This window comes from Hyla sarda, chromosome 5, assembly GCF_029499605.1.
Source record: "Hyla sarda isolate aHylSar1 chromosome 5, aHylSar1.hap1, whole genome shotgun sequence".
Classification (NCBI taxonomy): domain Eukaryota; kingdom Metazoa; phylum Chordata; class Amphibia; order Anura; family Hylidae; genus Hyla; species Hyla sarda.
In genome coordinates, this window is record NC_079193.1 from 159055376 (window position 1) to 159078695 (window position 23320).

Sequence of the window (23320 nt, forward strand, 5' to 3'; positions counted from 1 at the left end):
TCACATTGGGGGTGACATCCAGCTGTTGCAAAACTACAACTCCCAGCATGCGCTGACAGACTGTACATGCTGAGAGTTTTAGTTTTGCAACAGCTGTAGGCACACTGGTTATGTATCACGGAGTTTGTGACCTTACTCAGTGTTTCAAAACCAGTGTGCCTCCAGCTGTTGCAAAACTACAACTCCCAGCATGTACGGTGCATGGTGTAAGGTGACTGCTGGGAGTTGTAGTTTGCAACAGCTGGAGGCACACCGGTCGTGAAACACTGAGTTAGGTAAAAAAAAAACGTCTGAGTTTCACAACCAGTGTGCCTTCAGCTGTTGCAAAACTACAACTCTCAGCAGTCACCGACAGCCAACAGGCATGCTGGGAGTTGTAGTTATGCAACCAGCAGATGCACCACTACAACTCCCAGCATGCACTTTAGCTGTTTGTGCAAGCTGGGAGTTGTAGTTATACAACAGCTGAAGGTACACTTTTCCATAGAAAAAATGTGCCTCCAGCTGTTGCAAAACCATAAGTCCCAGCATGCCCATAAGGGAATGCTGGGAGTTGTGGTGGTCTGCCTCCTGCTGTTGCATAACTACAGCTCCCAGCATGCCCTTTTTGCATGCTGGGAGCTGTTGCTAAGCAACAGCAGGAGGCTGTAACTCACCTCCTGCTGCTGCTCCATCGCAGGCTGTCCCTCGCCGCCGCCGCCGTTGCTCCTGGGGCCCCGATCCCAACATTGACGCCGGGGATCGGGGTCCCAAGCACCGGGGGTCGTCTTCCCGCACCCGCTCACGCCCTCCGGAAGAGGGGCGGAGCGGGTGCGGGAGTGACACTCGCAGCAGGTAATCCGGCCGACGAATCAGGGCGATCGTGAGGTGGCACCAGTGCCACCTCACCCCTGCAGGCTCTGGCTGTTCGGGGCCGTCAGAGACGGCCCCGAACAGCCAGTAATTCCGGGTCACCGGGTCACTGGAGACCCGATTGACCCGGAATCGCCGCAGATCGTTGGACTGAATTGTCCAGCGATCTGCGGCGATCGCCGACATGGGGGGCATAATGACCCCCCTGGGCGATATGCCGGGATGCCTGCTGAACGATTTCAGCAGGCATCCGGCTCCGGTCCCCAACCGGCTAGCGGTGGGGACCGGAATTCCCACGGGCGTATGGATACGCCCTGCGTCCTTAAGGACTCGGGATGCAGGGCGTATCCATACGCCCTGCGTCCTTAAGAGGTTAAATGTGCCAGATTTATCAAGATGTTTCAGGCTTATTGATACATTTTGCATATCTGAAGACCGGCAAATTTTTACCCAATTTTACAAAGGCTACACCCCTTGTCTAAATTGTCCAAAACTCACAATCAATGTGATGCAAATTATGTAAGGCAGTTTTTTTAATGAAAATTGCACCAGCATTCTGGCGTATTTGCAACAGTAAATCTAGGCCTAAGTTGTTTTACTATTCCTATCAATTTCAGCTATAGGAGCATCCAGGAACACTTATAGCTGAAATTGATAGGAATAGGAGAACATAGAACAAATAACAAGAATTTGTTTAAATGAACCTTTTAATCTCACTTTATGTTTTACTAATCTTTATGTTTGGCTCTTATTATGTACTGTCATTTTTTTTTTAGACCTGAATTTGAGTATTTGTATAAAAAAAAAAATCCATACGAAATGATAGGGATTATATTACGTTTCAGAGTTCCAAACCCATTATTCAAAACCTTTTCAGTGTATCTCATGGCAGGGATATGGTTGCAAGGCATCATAAACTGGCCATATGCTTCCCAGGTTCAGATGATGTTATTAAAATATCGTAGTAATATTATCAAGGCGCCTCTGTGCTGTAAGCTCATAATTGAAGCAAATGTACATTTTTAAGCTAGTAATAAACTATTGCAGCAGGGAAGGGATTAGGAGAAGTATCAAATCAATGCCTACTGATTCCGTAGGAACTGGCAGCAAAGAATATAGAGGTTATGTTTTTCTCATTTCACCCTAACATGTCCTATGCTTGCCAGGCACGGCTAGTAACATCTGGACTTCTTATGTATTAGACACCTACACTCATTTCGAAATCAAAATGCAGAAGCGCTTCATGTCATTTTAATGATGGTGACAAATGAATCAGTCCCTTCTGGTGGCAACCCAAGCGATAAAGATTCATATGAATAGATAATAAGCACTTTACTTGTATTACATATTTAAACACATACAGTTAGTTTTCCCAACAAAGTGATATTCGTCTACTAAATGAGAATGTCTATGCAGTACAAGCCCAGTCCATATGCCCTAGTAGTGCATGTAAATGTTACCATATAGATGGTAGTCCACAGCTGCAAAAAGATGGTATCATTTTGGAGGACACAGCGGAGCCGCTCCTGTCTTCATCCCTGGATGAAGTTGTTATTTCCAACCTTCATATTTTAATATGCCTGCCAGTATGGAACTTGTTAACCATAGATGGACGTCAATGTTACTTTGCTACTATTTCTTTGTTATTTAGCTTTACTTTTTTTTTTTTATTATGCACCCCTAGTTGCATTTGTTGTCTCAAATTGATTTACATCTTGATTTTTTTGCTATTGATTGCAATAGTGGCAACTGCATTTTTCTCTATGCCTATAGTGTCAATGAAAATAGGGTCTCGGTAGGTGAAATGGTGTTGCGCCAGCAATTTTCCCTTCTAATCCTGTACAAACAGCATGTAAACTAAACTGTTACATTTATATCCATATAGATTTACTGCATGGAAAGGCACTTCTTAAAGGGATACTCCGCCGCTAGAGAATAAGATGTCTGATCGCGGAGGTCCCGCCAATAGGGACCCACGTGATCTCGGCTACAGCACCCCAGACATCCGGTGCAGGGAGCGAACTTTGCTCCATGCCAGATGACTGGCAATGCAGGTCGGAGTCTAGTGACGTCACAGTCACTTCCCGCTCCTAACGCCCCCTCCCATAGACTTGTATTGAGTGGGCGTGGCCATGATGTCATGAACCTCTGGCGCTGCACCCGATGCTCTAAACGAACGCCGGGTGCAGCAAAGAGATCGCTGGCCCCCCAGCGGCCAGACCCCTGCGATCAGGCATCTTTTCCCCTATACCTTGAATTGGGGATAAGATGTCTAGAGGGGAGGACCCCTTTAATAACCAGGTACTGTATTTGTATCATAAAAACAAAAGGCACAATATTATTAAAAAAAAAAAAAACTACTACAATAAGCCTCTAGTAAAGCAATACAATTATTTGTTACAATGACAATAAAACAGTTAATGTAAATATATGCTCTGTAGACAACATATACGAGAACGACTGAACTTTATACCAGAAATTTCAACATAGTGAATACTTTTGGTCTCGGGGAGATAAGCTGTCTCGGGCTTTCTCCCCTCTTCCTTTTCAGAATACATACACACTTGACAAAGCCGAGAAAGCATGTGCATGTCATGAGAGATAGAAGATGGCTAAATAGACATTCAGTAAACAGCTATCTGAAATTCAGGCCGGCTTTACTGCAGAAGAAACTCTCCTGCCGGCAGTGGGGGCAAAAGGTTCAGGCATTATAAGCTACTCAGATTGTTCCAAACCAGAGAGGCACTTGACCTGGAGAACATATTCTCAGCGAACATTTCTTTTAAAAGTATTCAGAAAATATTTGCAAAGCATTTTGTGTATGTTTGGTTTTCTTGTCATTATGTGTTTTTGTCCTAATACGGGTTGTAATTTATGTGTTGTGGCTTTTAAAAACATTATATGAGACAACATATTTACGCAACTCTATTCCACGTAATGGGTGGTATAAAAACACCACAGCTAAACAGTGCATTGAAAAAAATGTTCACAATCATCATAGATGCCCCAACAATATGATACATTTTGCACAAATGAATCTGACCTATTTGAGAAAGTACAAGATTAGAAATTTTGTTAAGTTCTTAATTTCGGTCCCCACCGCACGCTGGTCGACGATCGGCGCAAATCGCCAGCAATTTGCAGCGATTCCGGGTCAATCAGGTCTCTGGTGACCTGGCAACCTGGAAAAAAGGGTGAATGGGGCTGTCAAAGACAGGTGCCACCTCACGATCAGAAGGATCGACCAATCACTGCCATGCTGGGCGGCAATCGGGGCTAGCGGGGGATTACTACCTCTCCCTGGTCCGGAGGGGGTCCCCTTGAAGCAGTGGTGGCGGTTCTGGCGGCAGGAGCAGTGGCAGCAGTTGTGGCAGTCCCAGCGGCAGGATACAGCAGGAGGTGAGGCCTGTTCACCTCCTGCTGTTGCTTAGCAACAACTCTCAGCCAAAGGGCATGCTGGGAGTTATAGTTTTATCTGGTGTGGCACACACCAGGGAGGAGGATGCCGGAACATCGTCGGCATCTGAGTGACGTGAATCGTCACGTGACTCGGCGGTGTCACATGACACAAAACGCTCTTAATATCGCGCGACTTGCGCGCAAGTCAGGGACTTAATGGGAGAATGGGCGTGCGGCTACGGCGTCTCACGTGATACTGATCACGTGATGCGCCGGCACCGAGCGTCACGGCAACGGTTGCTAAGCACTGTGTACACAGCGCTTAGCAACCGTTGCCGTGACGCTCGGCGCCGGCGCATCACGTGATCAGTATCACATGAGACGCCGTAGCCGCACGCCCATTCTCCCATTAAGTCCCTGACTTGCGCGCAAGTCGCGCGATATTAAGAGCGCTTTGTGTCATGTGACACCGCCGAGTCACGTGACGATTCACGTCACTCAGATGCCAACGATGTTCCGGCATCCGCCTCCCTGGTGTGTGCTACACCAGATAGTCTCTTCCGGAGCGCAGGGTTATGACTACACTAACTCAGCAGGTGTGTTACTTTGGTCATTAGACACGGCGTCTTATGATAGGTAGGTTCTGGCTACTTATACTCCATCTTTTCTAACCTGAGACACGCCCCCAGACGAAGCGAACAGCGAAAACGCGTTCGGGGTAGGTGAGATGCTCCTCCATAGGGTGCATGACTGGTATTGTTTTCATATTTGCTTTGCTTTCATCTTCAGTCTCCCCTATTCTATTATTCATTCTGATTACATCATCTGATATACTATTACCTCCATCCATTTACATTTTTACTAACTGTCTTTAGTTAGTTATTCCATTGCTTGTTGGAGGATACTATTGGATATACAGATAGAATTATAATTGTCTATTTATTTGCATTTATTCTTAAGTTGAACATTTGGAACAATCTCACTCTGCTTTTCAGTGTGTGTTTTTTCTGACCACCATATCTTGCCTCTCGTGATTTTAATGTGTATGTATTTTTAACCTACTGTGAAATAAAGATTGTAATTTTTTTGTTAAAATTCACCTAGATTGCCTCCTTTTCTGTGAGAGTAGTTACAAGTGGCCTAGGTTGCTATCTGTGCCTTTGTTCAACTTTTTGGATAATTATTTGAGTTATAGCTTTGCAACAGCTGGAGTTCCAACTACAACTCCCAGCATGCCTTTTGGTAGTCTGTGCATGCTGGGGGTTGTAGTTATGCAACAGCTGGAGGCACATTTTTTCTATGAAAAAGTGTGCATCCAGCTGTTGCATAACTACAACTCCCAGCACGCACAGACTACCAAAGGGCATGCTGGGAGTTGTAGCAGTGTGCATCCAGTAGTTGCAAACCTACATCTCTCAGCATGCCCTTCGACTGTCAATGCATGCTGAGTGTTGCAGTTTTGCAATAGCTGGAGACACATTGGTTGTGAAACAGAGTTTGTATCCTAACTCAGTGTGTTGCAACCAGTGTTCCTCCAGCTGTTGCAAAACTACAACTCCCAGCATGCACTGAGAGACTGTACATGCTTGGGAGTTCTAGTTTTGCAACAGCTGGAGGCACACTGGTTGCAAAACACTGCGTTAAGCAACAAACTCTGTGTTGCGCAACCAATGTGCCTCCAGCTGTTGCATAACTCCAACTCCCAGCATGTATGGTCTGTCAGTGCATGCTGGGAGATGTAGTTTTGCAACAGCTGGAGGTTTCCCCCCCAAGTGAATGTACAGGGTACATTCCCACTGGAGGGGGTTTACAGCGAGTTTTCTGCTGTAAGTTCGAGATGCTGCAAATTTTACGCCGTAGCTCAAACACCCAGCGAGAAACTCACCACCCACCTGTGTGAATGTACCCTAAAAACACTACACTACACAATAAAAAGTAAAACACTACAAAAAACGTCTTTTACGGCACTGTTTCCAAAACGGAGCCTCCAGCTGTTGAAAAACAACAACTCCCAGTATTTCCGGACAGCCACTGACTGTCAAGGCATGCTGGGGGTTTTGCAACAGCTGTAGGCACCCTGTTTGGGAAACACTGTTGTAGGGTATTTTGGTGGCAGATGAAAATCCCCAAAATAGACCTCAAATGCGCATGGCGCTCTCTTACTTTGGAGCCCTGTCATATTTCAAGGCAACAGTTTAGGGCAACATATGGGGTATTTCCGTGCTTTTTCTCCTTTTACCCCTTATGAAAAGGTAAATTTGGGGTCTATACCAGCATGTTAGTGTGAATTTTTTTTTTTTTTTACACTAACATGCTGGTGTTGCCCCATACTTTTAATTTTCACAAGTGGCAAAAGGAAAAAAAGACCACCAAAATTTGTAATGCAATTTTTCCTGAGTTTAAAACTTCCCCATATCTGGGTGTAAAATGATCTATGGGTGCACAACATGGCTCAGAAGTGAGTGCCCACTATGTACATTTGAGGTCTAAATTGGTGATTTGCACAAGGGTGGCTGATTTTACGGGCAGTTCTGATATAAACGCAAAGCAATAAATTTCCACATGTGACACCATTTTGGAAACTACACCCCTCACGGAATGTAACAAAGGGTAAAGTGAGCCTTAACACCCCACAGGTGGATGTGAAAATGAAAAAAAAAATTCACTAAAATGCTGGTGTTACCCTACATTTTTCATTTTCACAAGGGAGAATAGGGAAAAAAGCCCCCCAAAATTTGTAACCCCATAAGAACATACCCCATTAGTGGATGTAAAGTGCTCTGCGGGCGAACTACAATGCTCAGAAGAGAAGGAGCGCCATTGGGCTTTTGCAGAGAGAATGTGTCCGAAATTGAAGTCCATGTGTGTTTACAAAGCCCCCATAGTGCCAGAACAGTGGACTCCCCCCCCCCTACATGTGACACCATTTTGGAAACTACACCCCTCACAGAAATTAATAAGGGGTGCAGTGAGCATTTACACCCCACAGGTGTCTGACAGATTTTTGGAACAGTGGTCCATGAAAATGAAAAATAAAATTTTTCATTTGCACAGCCCACTGTTCCAAAGATCTGTCAAACGCTAGTGGGGTGTAAATGCTCACTGCACCCCTTATTAAATTCTGTGAGAGGTGTAGTTTCTAAAATGGGGTCATATGTGGGGAGGGTCCACTGTTCTGGCAACACAGGGGGCTTTGTAAACGCACATGGCCCCAACTTCCATTACAACCAAATTCTCTCTCCAAAAGCTCAATGGCGCTCCTTCTCTTCTGAGCATTGTAGTTAACCTGCAGAGCACTTTACATCCACATATGGGGTATTTCCATACTCAGAAGAAATGGGGTTAAAAATTTTGGAAGGCTTTTTCTCCTATTACTCCTTGTGAAAATGAAAATTGTTGGATGACACCAGCATTATAGGGGAAAAACATCTAATTTTTCATTTTCACATCCAACTTTAGCGGAAATTTGTCAAACACCTGTGGGGTGTTAAGGCTCACTGTACCCCTTAGTACATTACTTGAGGGGTGTAGTTTCCAAAATAGTATGCCATGTGGGTTTGTTTGTTTGTTTTTTGTGCTGTTCTGGCACCATAGGGGCTTCCTAAATGCAATATGTCCCCCAAAAACCATTTCAGCAAAATTTGCTTTCCAAAAGCCAAATGTGGCTCCTTCTCTTGTGAGCATTGTAGTGCACCAGCAGAGAACTTGACATCCACACATGGGGTATTTCCATACCTCAGAAGAGATGGGTTTACAAATTTTGGGGGCATTTTCTCCTATTACCCCTTGTAGAAAAAAAATAATTTGGGGGAAATCCAGCATTTTAGTGAAAAAAAAACTGTGCAAAAAATGCCCGGGTCCTTAAGGTGAAAATGGGCTGGGTCCTTAAGGGGTTAATTATATGCCTACTTTATGCCCCTCATCCATGTATTTATAAAACAAAATTAGATTCAAACCTAGTTTAAAATGTTGCTGTCATCAAAAAAACTTTTGACATGTCAAAAGTTTTAATCGGGCCTAGGATCTCAGTGCTGAGACCCTCACTGATCCCTTGAGATAGAGGGGTGATATACGTGGTGGTGCCCTTCACTCCCCCAGCTTAGAACTCAATCTGTCACTTTGCAGATGACTGGCCCCCTAGACTATAATGACAGCTGTCTTCTGCAACGAGTGCTGAGCCTGGTAGTAAAGTGTGCTACAGCATGCTTCACCCAGCTATATCTAGGGATCATGGGGGTCTCTTTTATTTAAATAATACAAGAGAACACAGCAACATACTATTAGAATCCAATAAGTTGGTATTATGGTTTGCATACTTTACTGTACCATTCTGTTGAATTGTTCTGACCTCCACTGCTTACAGTTAACTTTTGTATTAAAAAGCCACATATACTCAGTCAACAGACCCAATGTACTGTACAAGCACTTATAGGATGGATGAATGATTTTTAGAAATATGTTTTTCAATGCTACTTTGAATATCCATCTCTAAGTCAGAAAAAGTCACAATATTCATTTCTTTGCTTGAATGTTCAGCTCGAAAGAAAAAGGAACATTATGTAAATTCTCTAATGCCTTGTCATATAAGAATCCATTACCATGGTGCTGAGTTACTGAACAGGCCATGGCGAGGAATTCGTTCCATTACATCTTGTAACCATGCCTAAGAAATAAGATTGATTCTTCTAATTGAAACTTAAAGTTCGTAAAAAGGTATTTTGTTTTATAGAAAGTCATTGTAATAAAGTAGACGTTCAGGAGCGGTAAGGGTCTCAAGCTTTGTCCTTTCTACTACATCAACCTAATGGATATGTTCAAAACAAAGCCTATTCATTTCTATATCTAATATTCTAGACTGTAATTTCTTTATTGTTGTGTAAATGTACATGGCATAGTACCTCTATTGTGACACTTACAATGGATTTGAAACCATTTAAATGACTGTTTATGGGTGGTTAAAAATATGATAGAATAATAGGTTAGTGAATAGAACAAACCAGATTGATACACTGCTTTTATCAAGATTTCTATTTCACTTTTAAAAAAAATGGCCAACAAACGATTTATTGTTTAGTAATATACATATATTTAAAAGCCTTTCACCAATAAATTAAAAAAAAAGAAAGTCTAGGGGGATTTGTAATTGGCAAAAATTTGCAAAACACTAACCTTACACAAAACAATTGTGAATTTTTGTTACTTTGTACCATGCTCATCAAATGGGCAGGAGCGTGGTACAAAGTGGGCATAACACCATGCGAATGGGGCGTGGTTCATGAATTTGCCAAATTTATTAAAACTTTTGCCTGCAAACAAGCAAAAACGTAAACCAAATTTGCTTATATTTATCAGGCAGCACGCTTATGTATAATAGAACAAAATGGGAGCATTAACTACACAAACAGCTTCAATAAATGACAATAATTGTTCAAAAATCCACTATAAAAATCATGGGCATAATCAAGATTGCTCTCATATAAAATGAAATAAAATTGGAACAGATAACAACTCTTAGTGTATTACAAATTTAACATTAATAGAATAATATAAAATGCATAAAAATTATGAAACCGGTATTGCTTATAGAACACTTGTGGTTTTAATGTTCTAATTGAAAATTTACAGTGTTCTAATGTGAGAAAGCAATATCAATTAATACACATAGCTACTAACTGAAAAATGGAAAATAGCTCTCTTATGCCTTTTTGGGGGGTATAACTACTCTGAAAGCTTATGAAACTACAGTTTAAGTATGATTTATAAAATGTTATCATTTTTATGCTGTTTGTTATATTCTACTAATGTGAAATTTGTAATACACTATGAGTTGTCATCTATTCCATTTTATATCAGTTTATATGAGGACGATTATATATTTTGTTTTGTATGCAAGCATTTTGCCAATGATTTTCATTGACCCCTTAACGACCACGGACTTAAATGTACATCCTGGTTTGGCGGGACTTCCCGCACCAGGACGTACATTTACGTCCTGTGTATGACCGCGAGCATCTGAAGGGTGCTCGCGTCATACACGGCAGGTTCCGGCTGCTAGCAGCAGCCGGGGACCCGCCGGTAATGGCCGACATCCGCGATCGCGCGGATGTCTGCCATTAACCCCTCCGATGCCATGATCAATACAGATCACGGCATCTGTGGCATTGCAGCACTTTGATTGGATGATCGGATCGCCCGCAGTGCTGCCGCGGGGATCCGATCATCCAGCATGACATCCAGAGGTCCCCTTACCTAGCTCCGGCCGTCTCCCGGGGTCTTCTGCTCTGGTTTGCAATCGAGCAGACCAGAGCAGAAGATCACCGATAATACTGAGCAGTGCTGTGTCCTATGCATGGCACTGCACAGTATTAGCAATCAAACGATTGCTATAGATAGTCCCCTATGGGGACATAAAAAATGTTTAAAAAAAAAAGTTGAAAAATGTAAAAAAAAAAAGGTAAAAAAAAAGTGAAAAATCCCCTCCCCAATAAAAATTAAAATTGTCAGTTTTTCCCATTTTACCCCCAAAAAGCGTAAAACATTTTTTTAAATAAACATATTTGGTATTGCCGCGTGCATAAATGTCCAAACTATCAAAATATAATGTTAATGATCCTGTACGGTGAATGGCGTAAACGTAAAAAAATTTAAAAGTCCACAAATGCAGCTTTTTTGTCACATTTTATTCAAAAAAAATTAATAAAAAATTATCTAAAAGTTTTATATATGCAAATGTGGTATCTAAAATAAAGTACAGATGACGGAGCAAAAAATTAGCCCTCATACCGCCCTATATACGGAAAAATGAAAAAGTTATAGGTGGTCAAAATAGGGCGGTTTTAGATTACTGATTTTGTACAAAACGTTTTTGATTTTTTTTTAAGCGGTACAAAAATATAAAAGTATCTAGCCATGGGTATAATTTTAATCGTATTGACCCACAGAATAAAGAACACATGTCATTTTTACCGTAAAGTGTACAGTGTGAAAACAAAACCCTCCAAAATGTGCAAAATTTTGGTTTTCATTTAAATTTCCCCCATAAAAAAATTTTGGGGGGGTTCGCCGTACATTTTATGGTAAAATGAGAGGTTTCATTACAAAGTAAAATTGGTCACGCAAAAAACAAGCCCTTATATGGGTCTGTACATGGAAATATAAAGGAGTTATGGATTTTAGAAGGCGAGGAGGAAAAAATGAAAATGCAAAAATAAAATTGGCCTGGTCCTTGAGGTGAAAATGGGCTTGGCCATTAAGGGGTTAAAGATTTGTAAACAATTACTGTCACTTGTTGATGCGGTTTGTGTAATAGCAGCTTTGAATTTCTTCTATTAAACATGGACGTGCTGTCCAATAAATGTAACATACATAATGTACTATCAGTGTATACAAAAGTACTGCGAGACCAAAATGCATTTCAAATGTCATTTCAAAGGCAATGTGTCATCAGAAAATTACATTTAGCAATCTTCTGTCTAATTTTCCATTTTACTATCTATATTACAAAATAATCTGTAAATCTTGTCATTTTAATTCTGGCCACTAGACTTAATAAACAGCAGGCACTTCCTGTTCTATAGAAATCCCTTTCCAGCAGGGTCCTTCTTATCAAAACAGGTTGGAATACACACTGTTCAAAAATAGCTGTGGTTCACAGCTCAACCCCCTCCCCCCCCCTTGCATAGGTCAAAGAGCATGCCTAGAAATGAAGAAGAAAATAAATACACCACAGCAATGTTGCATGAAAACATATGGATTTATTCCATTAACGACACACACAGCAGGATGGAAGAACAGAAAGTAACGCGTTTCGGGTGTAACACACCTTTAGTTGTTTTCATGCAACATTGCTGACCTGGGTTTCTTTTCTTCATAATTTTTCCGGGGTGAAATCTGTTCTGCGTGTGGGCCGTAGTTGGTGAGTTGGACTTAGTTGTCTATTTGCATGCATAGAAATCTCTCCTATACAAATGAATAGGATCTGCTTGAGACCACCTTGTGCCTATGTCCCTGGGCTTGCGGTCAATCTCTAAATACTGTTAAAAACAGCACATGCAAGATGGCTGCTGCCTAAATAATGTACTAAAATGAAAAAAGACCATTTATAATCAGAAAATAGAACTAAATTAGAAAAAAACACGTTTCAGTATCTAGCTCTAATCAATAACTATAAATGCAGGTGATATATTCACTCTAAGTTTTTCTTGACACATTTTACATGTTCCATCTTGCTGTTTGGTACATGTTGTTTTAAACATATGCATAAAAAAGTATTTTTTTTTATTAGAACACTGGCTATTGAGCTTTAGTGTCTAAAAAAAAAAACATCCAGATTAAAAAGTTCCACGTTATGAGATACAGAGCCGTTGGAAAGATACTGGAATGATCTGAGCTACCAGAAGTTCTATCCAGGGTATGATCATTTCCTAAAAAGCTTGAGTGTTGTGCATCCTGTAGGACAATCACTCCAGGTGAGTGCATCCACCTTAGGGAGAATGGCTGCGGAGTTGGAGCGGGTCATACATATATCTTCTGAGGATAATACTCAAGGAGCGCCTTTTGTATTTATTTATTTTGAGGAGACTCTTGCTTTGAGAGGTTACTATTGGAAGCGCTTCCTGCAGGCAAGGATTTACCATGTTGTGCAACGGAAAACATAAACCCTTTATTGTATGACCACTTAAAGAACTTAGGAAGTAATAAATAGTGCTCACTACAATACATTTCAATTGCTTTCGTAACTAGAAAAAAAGTAATCAAGTAGCTTAGATGCATTTCTTCCTGCCTGAAGGAGAAGTCTAGAAAACTTAAAATGTAATTCTGTTCAATAAAGTATTAAACAAGGCAAATAGCATTTCTATATCATTTATTATCTCAAACTACACAAAAAAACATTCTTGTATCAAAGGTTTCCAAAAATAGTTTTTAGCATATGTTAGTTTAAGATCAAAGTCTAAGCCACCAAAAGGGTCAGGAATAGTAAAACCAATACATATGCCCTTGTTGTGGTGTTTTTTTTAATGCCATACAAGGCAAGGTGAGCATGCATCACAACCAATTTATTACACAAAGAGCCCCTTTTTTAGATGACTTTTCCAGTCCATTTGTGTGCAATGGATTTCTTGTATGTAAACCAACTGTATTGTTGGATCTGGTTAATGTGCTTAGGTGGTCAGTCTAACCATGTGTGGACCTGGGCAAGGCTTCATATTAGGCAAATGTGCTTTTCAGCAACCTAAGGAAGCTGAGTAACAACTAAAGGGAACCTGTCATCACTGTTATGCTGCCTAAACTACGAGTTAGGCTGCTTTCACACTATAAAAATACTTCTGTTATGAACGCCCATTATAAAAAGCCTGGAAATCGACAGTTATACGGCCGGTACAAAATCACTAACAGCCGTTAGAAAATCCCATTATAGTCTATGGGAGTTTTCTAATAGCCTTTTTAACCTGTTATCGCCTGTTATTAATCATGGCTGTTATTTTGTGACGGGCGAATGAACGGGAAAAATAGTGCATGCACTAATTCTCCCGTTACTATCGCCTGTCACAGCAGCCTTATGGGGGCAGTGAAAGCAGCCTTATGGGGGCAGTCTCCAGTGTCTTCTGCCTGCCCCACCAACCTTGATTGATAGAGCTCTCCCAGGCCTGGTGCAAGTTAATTTTGCCACCCCTTGACCCCGCCCATTGGCTCCTCCAGATCTATGGAAGCATGCGCGATGTCAGGATGTTGGGCGGACCTGACCATAGTGGTGGTGCTGCGCTCCTCCAGCAGGCTGAAAAATGCTGATAATTCTAGTATGGGTGGGGTGGGAGTAGCTTGGCAGGTTTTGCTTGATTGGCAGGTGCTTGGGATGGTTGGGTGCTTTGGATGCTGGCTAACTTTATTGCAGCAGGCAGAGCAGTGCCCCCATCAAGAGGGTGCTCTAGGCAGTTGCCTATTTTGCCTATAGGCAGAGCCAGCCCTGATCTCTCCCCAAACCCAAACAGGGGAGGATCTATCAATCAGGGCTGATGTGCAGGGAGAAGCTACTGGTAAACCCCCGATGAATGATACTTTAGGCAGAATATAAGTGATGACAGGTTCTCTTTCAGGAGTTGTAATGATGGGTACTAGCTGAACTGGAAAGAAGCTGAGGTAACTATGCCAAATAAAAAATAATTCACAATTTTCTCTTTTTTTTATTTTTTTACTTAAAGAAAATATCTTTAAATTGGGGCTCATGATAAAACTTAAATTTTTTTGAATTTCTAAAGAATAACATCCACATATATTATACATGAAAGAAGATGGAAAAAAATACCATGCTATAACAAAAATAGTGCTGTAAAATGTTTACCACTGTTTAATGGGTAGAATTATTTAAATTATATGATACCTTTTTTATTACTCAGAAGGGCTGTGTTTTCCACTAAAATATTATGTGAGCTAGATGGTGTAACCATGTAACCTCCATGAAGCCTAGATAAATACCTTACGTTGCTCAGTTATGGAAAAGAAAGACAGCTTCCATTTATGACTTATGATGACGGAAGAAACTCACAGGCAGACCCATTAGTTAAAGTGAGGAGATAGAGGGCACCAATCTTGATCCTCATGTACAGTACAGACAAATAACTGTTTTCTTTCTTGTATATGAAGGTGCTGCTGGAGACCAGAAAGGATTCCTAGGTTGCATTCGTGCTTTAAGAGTGAATGGAATACCATTAGACTTGGAAGAAAGAGCGAAGGCTACCCAAGGTGTAAAGCCTGGCTGTTCAGGACACTGCACCAGCTTCAAAAACCTCTGCCGAAATGGTGGCACATGTAATGAACTTTACAAGGGTTATAAATGTGACTGCTCCAGGACTGCATATGATGGAAGCAACTGTATAAATGGTAAGAAATGTATATCTTTCCAGAATATATTTGCATGCACCTTATTCTTTCATGATCTTATTGTCTAAAAGGGTTACTCCTCCCCTAGAAATCTTATCCCCTATCCAAATCTCCCAGCTGCACTCGTCATTCGTTTAGAGCATCAGGAGCAGCGACGTCACAGCCATGCCCCGCTCGTGATGTCATGGCCACGCCCCCTCAATGCAAATGTGATGAGGGTGTTGAATGAAGGGCAGATGTAATTACCCTAGGGGCAGATGGCATTAACCCCTTGTGTTCATGATGCCAGGGCGTGGTTATCCTCTACACCACCAAAGGTATGGCCGCTAGTTCCTGGGCCAGGCGCAGGGAAAATAATCACTCCCATTCAAGGTTATGGAACAATGGCAGCTTTACTGAGGCAGACAGATGGTATAGTCTATAGGCCCAAGGAGATGACCAGTTTCTATAGGAGACTTGCGGGCTCACTGGGACTTGTAGTCAACTTGGACTGAATAATGCAATCCCACGCTGACTTTAGACTTGACTATGACTGACTAGACTTCTCCCCTGTGGTTACTTACCAGGTTTTGACTTTCACCTGAAGGGGTTCACGGTTGGTGGAAGCGTGGCTGTGTGACTAGGCCTTGGTCTCCCTTAGGACACCAGACACTCTCGACACTCTCAGGTCTTGACTGTACTGTTCCTCAGCAACAACTCTAGAATGAAACTAAACTAGTTCCTCCCTGCTATAAAAGGGAGCAATTTGGAGAACTCCCATAGGTCACCCACAAGTCACCTGGTCACTGACACCTTCCCTGGTTACATAGGACTTAGTAACCACATTTAAAGGCACATTAACATCAAAAAGATAAATTAATAAATAACATAAGGCACTGTTAAACATTTACGGTCTGTAGAATGGAGGTGGATCTAGGGGGCACTGACATAGAGTCCGCCACATAGGATGGAAAAGGGTACAGGAGGGCAACTCCTGTACTGGGCCACCACACAAGTTTATGGAATGGGGCCGTGACAGACGTTACGGATAGGGGATAAGATATCTAGGGGCTGAGTACCCCTTTAACCCCTTAAGGACTCAGCCCATTTTGGCCTTAAGGACTCAGACAATTTAATTATTACGTTTTAATTTTTTCCTCCTCGCCTTCTAAAAATCATAACTCTTTTATATTTTCATCCAAAGACTAGTATGAGGGCTTGTTTTTTGCACGACCAGTTGGCCTTTGTAATGACATAACTCATTATATCATAAAATGTATGGCGCAACCAAAAAACACTATTTTTGTGGGGAAATTAAAAAGAAAAACGCAATTTTGCTAATTTTGGAAGGTTTCGTTTTCACGCCGTAACATTAACGGTAAAAATGAAGTGTGTTCTTTATTCTGAGGGTCAATACGATTAAAATGATACCCATTATTACATACTTTTATATTATTGTTGTGCTTAAAAAAATCACAAACTTTTTAACCAAATTAGTACGTTTATAATCCTTTTATTTTGATGACCTCTAACTTTTTTATTTTTCCGTATAAGCGGCGGTATGAGGGCTAATTTTTTGCGCCATGATCTGTACTTTTTTTTTGATACCACATTTGCATATAAACAACTTTTAATACATTTTTTATAATTTTTTTTATAAAATGTATTAAAAAAGTAGCAATTTTGTACTTTTTTTTTTTTACGTTCACGCCGTTCACCATACGGGACCATTAACATTTTATTTTAATAGTTCGGACATTTACGCACGCGGCCATACCAAATATGTCTATAAAATTTATTTTTTACGCTTTTTGGGGGTAAAATAGGAAAAAACGGACGTTTTACTTTTTATGGGGGGGAGGGGATTTTTCACTTTTTTTTACTTTTACATTTTTTTACATTTTTTTTACACTTGAATAGTCCCCATAGGGGACTATTCATAGCAATACCATGATTGCTAATACTGATCTGTTCTATGTATAGGACATAGAACAGATCAGTGTTATCGGCTATCTTCTATTCTGGTCTGCTCGATCTCAGACCAGAGCAGAAGACGCCGGGAGCTGGAAGGAGGAAGGTGAGGGGACCTCCGTGCGGCATTCTGAATGATCGGATCCCCGCAGCAGCGCTGCGGGCGATCCGATCGTTCATTTAAATCGCGCACTGCCGCAGATGCCGGGATCTGTATTGATCCCGGCACCTGAGGGGTTAATGGCGGACGCCCGCGAGATCGCGGGCGTCGGCCATTTCCGGCGGGTCCCTGGCGGCGATCAGCAGCCGGGATCAGCCGCGCATGACACGGGCATCGCTCCGATGCCCGTGGTTATGCACAGGACGTAAATGTACGTCCTGGTGCGTTAAGTACCACCGCACCAGGACGTACATTTACGTCTTGCGTCCTTAAGGGGTTAAAGGGGTACTCTGGTGAAAAACAGTTTTTTTTAATCAACTAGTGCAAGAAAGTTATACAGATTTGTAAATTACTTTTATTTAAAAATCTTAATCCTTCCAGTACCTTTCAGCTGCTGTATGCTCCCCAGGAAGTTATTTTCTTTTTGAATTTCCTTTCTGTCTGACCACAGGGCTCTCTGCTGACACCTCTGTCCAGGAACTGTCCAGAGCAGGAGAGGTTTGTTATGGGGATTTGCTCCTGCTCTGGACAATTCCCGACATGGACAGAGTGTCAGCAGAGAGCACTGTGGTCAGACTGAAAAGAAATTCAAAAAGAAAAGAACTTCCTGTGGAGCATACAGCAGCTGATAAGTACTGGAAGGATTAAGATTTTTAAATAGAAGTAATTTACAAATCTGTTTAACTTTCTGGCACTGGTTGATTTAAAAAAAATAGTTTTCACCGGAGTATCCCTTTAAGCATTCTGCACTTTCTGCCTGGTTCTATGTGTAATGAAGCATGTTCTCCTCTTGTGTTCACATCTATGAATGTATAAATTGTTGCTTTATACAAACAGGATTAGCCCTTTCACTGACAGATCTGTCTGATAATTGTATACACTTGACTAAATGAAAAGAACTAGAAAAAGAACTACAAAAAAAGCAAGACTGTATGGTCCTCTATTTTTATCATATAATGGACTGTAAATATGCTATTGTGTTCATGGCATTCATATACATAATGAGTGTCTTTTCTATGCAGATCCTAACATGCTACAAATAAAAGACTATACAGATTTGTCACGGCGAGTACTCAGATCCCGCACCCCGTCCGTGAGCGCCCGCCATCTCCAGCTCCTGCTGGGACCACGATTTGCATTGCAGCGCGTGACTCGGCCCGTTGCTTGCCTTCTGCTGCCCGACTCTCTGCTTCACGCATGCACGCCCCCACCTCCTAGGGCGCGCGCGCGGCCCCTTCTCTAGATTTAAAGGGCCAGCGCACCACTAATTGGTGTCTGGTCCATCCCATAAGTTATTTATGCCTGCTCCTCTCCCACTTTCCTGCCGGATCTTCAATGCCCCTAGCCTGAGAATAAGCATTCCTTTTGCCTGTTTGCCTCTTCCTGTGAAACCAGACCTTCCTGCTACGTTATTTGACTACGCACCTTTGACGCCTGCCTTGACCTCCTGCTAAGTTTGACTACGATTCTGCCTCATCCTTTGGTACTACGTCTTGCCCAGCTACCTGTGTGGTTGTGCCGTGTCAGGGGTAGCGACCTGGGTGTCACCTGCCGCAGCAAGCCCGTCCTGCCTTGCAGCGGGCTCTTGTGAAGACCAGTGGCACCTTAGACTCCACTCCCCGATACGGTCCGAGTCATCGCCACACAGATTAGTAGGATCCACATCCAGCATCGTAACAAGATTCTAGAATTTTGTGGAAAGGATTGTATTTATTACCATTTTAGTAGAAGAGAAAAAGCAGATTAAAGAGAGACTAAAAGCACAGTAACACAAATTCAACTTTTACAATATAAGAGAACTATTGGGAGGAATTTTGCTAACATAAATGCCCTCTTGCCAAACGTGCCAGTGCTTGAGTATGGTATGGATTGTATTTTGCTGTTTCCTTTCATAGAATATTTTAACTTCATTCTGCATTCCAACATACACTTATGTAGGCAGTGTGGTCATGTTAGGCTGAGTTCACATATGTCCGGCATAGATAAACTCAGCCTAGATCTCGATGCAACTGATGCCATGACTGATGACGTGCATCAGTTGTATAGCATCCGGAGTCCATTGTTTCTGGACATCGGACAGGTGAACGCAACAAGCTGCATTCCCCTGTCCGGTGCCCTCTGTCGTGTCCAACTATCCGGTGTCCAAATTGAGGCGCTGGATGATTGTGAACTGTCCTATTCAAATAAATGGGGACAGTTCTAGCATCAATATCCCTCCGGTGTGCATCGGAGGAAAACTATGCCAGTTGCTGAATATGTGAACCCAGCCTAACATGGAAATGGTTCAGGAGCTGAACCCACTCCATAGTTACATAGTTAGTATGGTTGAAAAAAGACATACGTCCATCAAGTCCAACCAGGGAATTGAAGGGGATAAGGGGAAGGGATGTAGTTTTATAATTCTGTATAAGCATTAATGTTATTTTGTTCCAGGAATGTATCTAACCCTGTTTTAAAGCTGTTAATTGTTCCTGCTGTGACCAGTTCCTGAGGTAGACCGTTCCATAAATTCACAGTCCTTATGGTAAAGAAGGCGTGTCGCCCCTTTAGACTAAACCTTTTCTTCTCCAGATGGAGGGAGTGCCCCCTCGTCCTTTGGGGGGGTTTAACCTGCAACAGTTTTTCTCCATATTTTTTGTATGGGCCATTTATATACTTATATACGTTTATCATATCCCCCCTTAAACATCTCTTCTCAAGACTAAACAATTGTAACTCCTTTAATCGCTTCTCATGGCTAAGATGATCCATGCCCCATATTAGTTCAGTCGCGCGTCTCTGCACCCTTTCCTGCTCCGCAGTGTCCCTTTTATGAACAGGCGACCAAAACTGAACAGCATATTCCAGGTGAGGCCGTACCAATGCTTTATAAAGGGGGAGTATTATGTCCCTGTCCCTTGAGTCCATGCCTCTTTTTAGTTCAGTCGCAGTCAATAGCAACCATGGCATCTAGGTGATTATTTAATAGCTGCCAGACCTGTCATGTCTATAAAGGTAGAATGTAATAGGAGACCCACAATACATATGTATTGCTGGGTTCTGGACAAGCGATCAAGAGATTCAATGATCCCATGTATTTTATAAATGTTTTGAAAAAACAAAAAAACATAAAAAAAAAAACATAAGTGGTATTTTCATGTGCCAAACTATTAAAATACAATAAGGGAAAAAATCCTCATAAAACATGGCATAAGACATTATTTTTAAAATGCACCAAAACAAACTACAGATCCCTGCACAAAAAGACATCACACCTCTGTAGATGGAAAAATAAAAAGTTATAGCTGTCAGAATATGGCAAAGCAAAATAATTGTTTAACTAAAGTTATTTTTAAAAACAGAGCAAAAACTGTATAAATTGAGTGTTGCTTTCATTGTTCTGACCTGCAGAATAAAGTTTAGTCCGGCCAGAAAATCGGATACGGGGCAAAAATGAGCCGACTGAAGTCTCTATCTGACTCCGGTTGGCTCATTCAAATGAATGAGATGGATGTCCGGTTGGAACATGGGAGAGCCCTGTGTTTCCATCCCCCAGCCTGATCCGGTCCCTATGTGGACAAAATGTGGTGAGAACCCAGCCTAAATTTGTTGGATATATTCAGTACTAAAGTTCACATAACATTGATATAAGGTTGTACAGATCCAGCTATTTACTATAATTCCAAGCCTGCTACATTTCCTCAAAATGCATGCCAGCTCTAAGTATTTAAGCATGCTTTACCATGGCTCATGCCGTTTTGTGATTGGCATGCTCACTATAAACTTAAGTTAGTGCCATAAGGTTGTGCTTTAATATTATCTGCAGGGAATATTGAAGATGTTCTTTTCTTCTTTAATGGCTTTTGTCAATTATATAGATTTTTACATTGTGTTCTTTGAGGTAAATGGAGCCGGTGGGACTCATATTTGTTCAAGAGAAACAAAACAATATCAAAAATGAACATAAATTTTAAGTCTGGCTGTATATTAATGACTTTGCAGAACTAGTAAATTTTTTAGGCATTCTTTTTTTGTAGGTGCATTATAATAAGCAGATAAAAATATCAAAATATAGAGTATCTTACCCCTCACATGTTTGTAAATATTTTATTATAGCTTTTCATGTGACAAGACTGAAGAAATGACACTCTACTACAATGTAAAGTAGTGCACAGCCTGTATAATAGTGTTTAATGTTGCTGCCCCCTAAAAATAACTGGTATGAATGGAGAGCAGGTGTCTTAATTTTGCTGTCATTGCTCTTACATTCTCTAATACTGCTCACTGGAAGTTCAACATGGCACCTCATGGCAAAGAACTCTCTGGGGACATAAAGAAAATAAATTGTTGCTCTACATAAAGGGGTGCCAGGACTATAAGAAGATTGCAGAGCCTGAAACTGAGCAGCAGCATGGTAGGCAAGACCCTACAGGGGCTTCACCGGACAAGTTCCACTCAGAGCAGGTTGTCTTTGGGAAAAAGATGTACGAGTGCTGTCAGCATTGCTATAGAGGTTGAAAGCGTGGGGGGGTTCAGTCTGTCAGTGCTTAGACCCTACATTGCACTCTGCATCAAACTGGTCTGCATGGCTGTCTTTCCAAAAGGAAGCCTTTTCTACAGATGATGCACAAGAAAACTTGCAAACATTTTTCTGAAGACAAGTAGACTAAGGGCATGAATTGCTGAAACCACGTCCTGTGGTCCAATGAGACCAAGATAAACCTCTTTGGTACAAATTGTTGCGGCAACCAGTTGAGGAGTACAAAGACTTGCCTACAGTCAAGCATGGCGGTGGGAGTGGAATAGTCTGGGGCTGCATAAGAGCTGCTGCACTGGGGAGCTAGAGTTCATTGAGGGAATCATGAGTTCCAATATGTACTGTGACATACCAAAACAGAGCATGACCTCCTTCTTTCAGAGACTGGGCCACAGGGCAGTATTCCAACAAAATGACCCCAACACACCTCAGAGATGACCACTGCCTTGCTAAAGAAGTTGAAGGTAAAGATGATGGACTGACCAATGATGTCTCTAGACCTAAGCCATTTTGAGCATCTGTGGGGCATCTTTAAACAGAATTTTAGTGAACGCAAGGTCTTTAACCCCTTAACGACCATGGACGGCTCCAGATCTTTGAAGCTCGCTCAGAAGCTGAGCACGCTTCGTATCAGCAGGGTCCCGGTTGCTATCAGCTGATGTCCAGTACCCTTTAGACACCGCGCTCAAAGTTGATCGCAGCATCTAAAACGTGAGAATACACTGCCGGTTGGCTCAGCGGAGCTGAACAGCTGTGAGGAAAGTGGAAATGTCTTACCTTCTTCCAATCGGCATTTGATTGATCCAAGCCTGAAATCCAGGCTTGAGCAATCAAACGCAGAAAACACTGATCAATGAATTCCTATGGCAAAGCAGTAAACAGTTCCTGCAATCAGTGTATGCAGTATTATAGCCAATAGAGGGGGCTATAACACAGCATAAGAAAAGTAAAAAATAAAAGTTAATAAATGTGATTTAACCCCTTCCCTAATAAAAATCAGAATCACTCCACTCCCCTTTTCCCATTTAAGAAAAAAAAGTGTGTAAATAAAAACAAACATATGTGGTATTGCCGCGTGCGTAAATGTTGAAACTATAAAAATATATTGTTAGTTAAACCGCATGGTCAATGGCGTGCGCGCTAAAAAATTACAAGATCCAAAATAGCGTATTTTTGGTCACTTTTCATCCAATAAAAAAATTTATAAAAAGCGATCAAAAAGACCAATCAAAACAAATAGGGTACCAATAAAAACTTCAGATCATGGTGCAAAAATTAGCCCTCACACGACTCAGTTCATGGAAAAATAAAAGAAAGTTAAAGGGGTCAGAAAATGAGTATTTTAAAAATATTAATTTTTTCCAGAAGTACAACAAAAACAAACCTATATAAGTAGGGTATCATTTTAATCGTATAGACCTTCAGAATAAAGATAAGGTGTCATTTTTACCGAAAAATGTACTGGGTAGAAACAGAAGACCCCAAAATTAGAAAATTGTGTTTTTTCTTCAATTTTGTATGTATGGAGGAAAAAATGAAGGTGTAAAAACTGAAAAACACTTGGT

The 23320-nt window shown here is 41.5% G+C and overlaps 1 protein-coding gene across 1 annotated transcript in view; it reads left to right on the forward strand.

The window, feature by feature from the left end:
- CNTNAP2 (contactin associated protein 2) overlaps window positions 1-23320 on the forward strand; it is a 1818787-nt gene that overhangs the window by 1715145 nt on the left and 80322 nt on the right. Inside the window, exon 18 of the mRNA XM_056520555.1 lies at window positions 14893-15129. Within this exon, the coding sequence (XP_056376530.1) occupies window positions 14893-15129 (237 nt within the window). The remainder of the gene's footprint in view (window positions 1-14892; window positions 15130-23320) is intronic.